Source organism: Belonocnema kinseyi, chromosome 7 (assembly GCF_010883055.1).
Source record: "Belonocnema kinseyi isolate 2016_QV_RU_SX_M_011 chromosome 7, B_treatae_v1, whole genome shotgun sequence".
NCBI classification, from domain to species: domain Eukaryota; kingdom Metazoa; phylum Arthropoda; class Insecta; order Hymenoptera; family Cynipidae; genus Belonocnema; species Belonocnema kinseyi.
Window position 1 is genome coordinate 18707886 of NC_046663.1, and position 4490 is coordinate 18712375.

Here is a 4490-nt window from a genome sequence, read left to right on the forward strand (position 1 = left end):
AGGATAGGATACTCTTTATCTCGATAAAATAACTCAATATTTTTTTATTGCAACTTTAATGTTTTTATTTGTAAGTTCCATAATTTTCGGACAGATGTCGGTGTAAAGTAGTGTGTTGTGTATCCTGTATTCATTTTTAGGTCCCTAAAGTGCCCTATTTTTTAATTTTGGCCCCTATGGGTGCCCTATTTGCGTCGGGCATTTTGAAAAAAAAATAGAAGGGAACAACAGAGAATTTCTGTAAATAAATACCTGGAAAACCTGGAAATGTCAGGGCATTTTTTGCAGGGCGTGATTAATTTTTTCTGAATTGCAACATTCATTAATTAGTTAATTATATTAACTGTATTGAACTATTTTTACGAAAATTAGTTTTTTTTGGTTTGTTTGAAATCAATTTTTAACTGAAAATTCACATTTAAATATATATTTACGTATAACATTTTTCGTTCCGAATTCATCTTTTTTGAACAAAGATTTAATTATTACTTGGTTGAGAGTTCCTCTTTTTTTAAAAATGAATTTGCTGTTAAAGTTTCATAATTTTAATTTAAAATTTATCTCATTGGCTAAGAAATAAGCTAGTTTGTTGAAAATTAATTTTTTCTTCTGCTTTTTTGACTGAAAAAGTTACTATTCAATATATCAATATTCAATTATATATCAATTCAATATCTATTTTGGTCAAAATTTTTGACTTTTTGGCAGAAATTAATTTTTTTGTTAGAAATTTAATTATTTTAGTTGTTAATAATTAATCTTCTTGGTTGAAAATTTATCATTTTGGTTAAAAAATAAATTAACCCTGGCAAAAATTGAGTGTATTTCAATCGGAAATTCATATTTTTTTATTAAAACCTCTACTATTCCATTTTTGGATGATACTTGAACTTTTTTAGTTTAATGTTCAACTATTTTGTTGAAAATTAGTCTTTCTGGTTGATAATTTAAATATTTCGTTGAAAATTCATGTATTTTGTTGAAAAATCATCTTTGTGATAGAAAATTTATCTTTTTGGTTAAAAATGTAAGTATTTCAGTTAAATATTCATAATTTTTATTTGAAAATCCATCGTTTTTTTTGTATTTTGAAAATAAAACGACTTGATTGAAAGCTAAATTAATTTGTTTTTAAAATAAATATGCTTTTTTAGTTGAAAATGAATTGTTTTTTAACTAAAAAATTAAGAATTTCATTTTTGGTTGAAAATTTATCTTTTTTGTTAGTTCAAAATTCAGCTGTTTGTTTCAAAATCCATATTTTTTAGTTTAAAATTCAACTGTTTGAGAATTAACGTATTTTTTGAAATGTTCTTTTTGGTAGAAAATTAATATTTTTTCATGGACTTAGAGATAAATTCAAGAAATGATTAATTATGTTTTTAGTATTATTTAGTTATTTAATTAACTAAATTCATTTAAATATTACGAGAATCAATATAATTTATTTGGGTTTAGAACTTTTTTCAATTAATTTGAGTTCTTTTTAATTTAACTTGATTTTTTTAAAAGTATTTTGACTTTATCCTGAATTCAGGAGCTTTTAATTTAAAGAATTTTAGGGGATTTTAAAAGATTCCAAGGATTTTTGGTGTGATTGATTTCATTACTTGAAGTGATTTTAAAACTTTAGAATTCTCTTGAATTTTATGAATTAACTTTTGTTTTAAAATTAATCTGTTCCAGTTGAATGTTTATTATTTTATTTAAAAATTCATCACCTTGGTTAAAACTTTGTTTGTTTTTTTGACTGGAAAATTAACTTTTTTAACTGAAAATTTAACTATTCCATTTTTGGTTAAAAACTGATATTTTTCAGTTGAAAATTAAACTATTTGGTTCAAAATTGATATTTTTTAGTGTAACATTCAACTATTTAGATGAGATTTCACATGTTTTGTTGTAAAATCGTGTTCTTGATTGAAAATTAATCTTTTTGGTTGAAAGTGAAACTATTTGGTCACAAATTCATATATTCTGTTGAAAATTAAATTATTTTACTTGTAAAGTTAGGAATTTGAAGTGGTTTAAGGCGAATTTAATATAGTCTTATGAATAGTTATACATTTTGTACCAAAATAGTTAAATTTTCAATCCAAAAATATGATTTTTTAACAAAAAGGTTAACCGTTTTACGAAAATATTGAATTTTTAATAAATTAATCAAATTTCCACCCAAATAATAAAATTATGACTAAAAAAGATAAATTCTTAACGAAAAATGTAACAGTTAAGATATAAATTAAATAAGATTTTTATTTTGAATGAGAAAAAACATTTAAAAAAAAACGGTTGAATCCAACCAAAAAAGACGAATTTTCAACCTAAACTTTATTCCGCGAAATAAATCAAAATCCATCAAAATGTGGAATATTCAAATCGAAAAGTCCACTTAAAAAAAACCGTTAAATTTTTGACCAAAAAACAATTTTTCAACTAAAGAAGTAAACAAATTTCAACAATATTGTTGAATTTTCTAAAAAAAAAGTTGAAATTCCGACATATTTTTACCGAAGAAAAAGGAATTTAAAAAAATGTATTAGTTTATATAACAAACAAACAAATTTATATTTTTAATAAATACTGTTTAATTTAAAGAATTTTTAAATGCTTTCTTAAAGACTTGAACAAACAAAAAATAAAAGCCTTTGTTGTTGAAAATTGTGGATAAAAAACATTTTTATTTAATAAATAAATTAGTTTGTAAATTTATCTGTACTTTAAGTAATAAAAAGTGAACAAAAACGATTTGACAAAACGATTTTAAATCAGTTCAAAATTTAAGAATTTTCAGGTTTTAACGTTAAAGCTTAAACGGTTTCAATTTGAAAGTCTTAATCATTAAACAAATGTGAACGTGTGACTGAAAGTTTATAAACTATTTTCAACTTAAAATTAACTTCATACTAATATATTCTTAATTAAAGGATTTTATTATATTTAAAATATTGTTTTAGTCTAAAATATTCTATTTTTAACCCATTAAATTTGAAATTTTTAATAAAAAAAATATTAATTGTTGAATATTTAGCAATATTTGAATTTTTATTTAAGACAAGTAAATTCAAACCATCATGCACATTTTAGAAAGTTTTCTTATAATCTTCTAGAATATTTTTCCCATAATTTTGTTTAAATCTTCGAAAAACTTTTTAAATATTCTCTTAAAATAATGTTTCAAAATGAAAAATTATTTTTGATTTTCTTTAGATACTTAGAAGTTCCGGAAAAATTTTCAAAATAATTTTGAATTTACAATTTCTTAAAATTATATAATTTAAAAAATTTTAAAGTCCATTGATGGCTTTTTTAATTTAGAGCATTGAAAGTTATAACGTGGATTCATATTTTTTTATATTGAAAAATGTTAGTAGCTTCAATTTTATACCCGTAAATTATTTTAAATTTCAATTTTTAATGTTTAAAATTTAACAGTTTCACTTTGAGCGCTTTCATTTAAAGCTCAGTTTTGATTAGCTCAGGTGGAAAATTTTGTAGCCTTAATGTTACATTTTTTTAATTTTATTGATAATTTTTAGTTAAAAATGCAACTGTCCAATTGACATATAAAATTAATTTATTTGATTGAAAATTCATCTTTTAGTTCAAATCAACTGCTTTGAAAATCAATTTTTTTAAAATTAATTTTAACTGATAATTTCACGATTCCCTTTTTAATTGAAAATTAATTAATTTTTTTAGTTGAAAATTAATCTTATTTCGGTTTAAAATCATCTTGCTAGAAAATGAACTTTCTTGAAGAAAATTCTTCTTTTTTCGGTTGAAAATTTAGCTATTTTCTGAAATATTTGGATCCTGCGATTAAATGAGTTTTCTATCATATTTTTTTTGCATGTTAGGGTTAATGGAATATTGAATGATAGACTGATAATATATTGGCAGGAATCTGAATTGCTGCTGAGATTGGAAATGATTGTCTGTGATGGAAATTGCGCGAACTTGCGACCATCTGAAATTTCTTTGGTGTTGCTCTGCACATATTTGGATGCTGCTGTGACTCGCCTAGATTCCAATGCAGACACTAGCATGGCCAATTCCGTTCCTGGTCCTTCTTCTATGACAACACCGCCAAATCCTGCACATGAAATGCTTCGATTGGTCGAATTCGCTGCCGAATTACAAAAAATTACCAATGTAAGTAGTCCTAACTTTTTTTTTGGTTCAAAATACGTATTATTGTTATTATATTAATTAAATATACCTATTTTCAATTTTGTCACCTTTTGTCACCTGTTTTCCATTTTGTCACCTATTTTCAATTTTGTCACCTATTTTCAATTTTCTCACCAATTGTCACCTTTTTCTCCTATTTCGGGGTTTCTGATCTTTTGTTACCTATTTTCAATTTTGTCACCATTTGCCACCTTTTTTTTTTAGGAATTTGTCACCTTTTCTTCCTATTTTGGGATTTCTCATCTTTTGACACCTATTTTCAATTTTGTCACCTTTTGTCACCTATTTTCAATTTT

The 4490-nt window shown here is 23.5% G+C and overlaps 1 protein-coding gene across 2 annotated transcripts in view; it reads left to right on the forward strand.

Moving 5' to 3' along the window:
* LOC117175981 (cyclin G) overlaps positions 1–4490 on the forward strand; it is a 43273-nt gene that overhangs the window by 23796 nt on the left and 14987 nt on the right. For both annotated transcript variants that reach the window (XM_033365878.1, XM_033365879.1), the window contains exon 4: positions 3904–4155. In XM_033365878.1, the coding sequence (XP_033221769.1) occupies positions 3904–4155 (252 nt within the window). The remainder of the gene's footprint in view (positions 1–3903; positions 4156–4490) is intronic.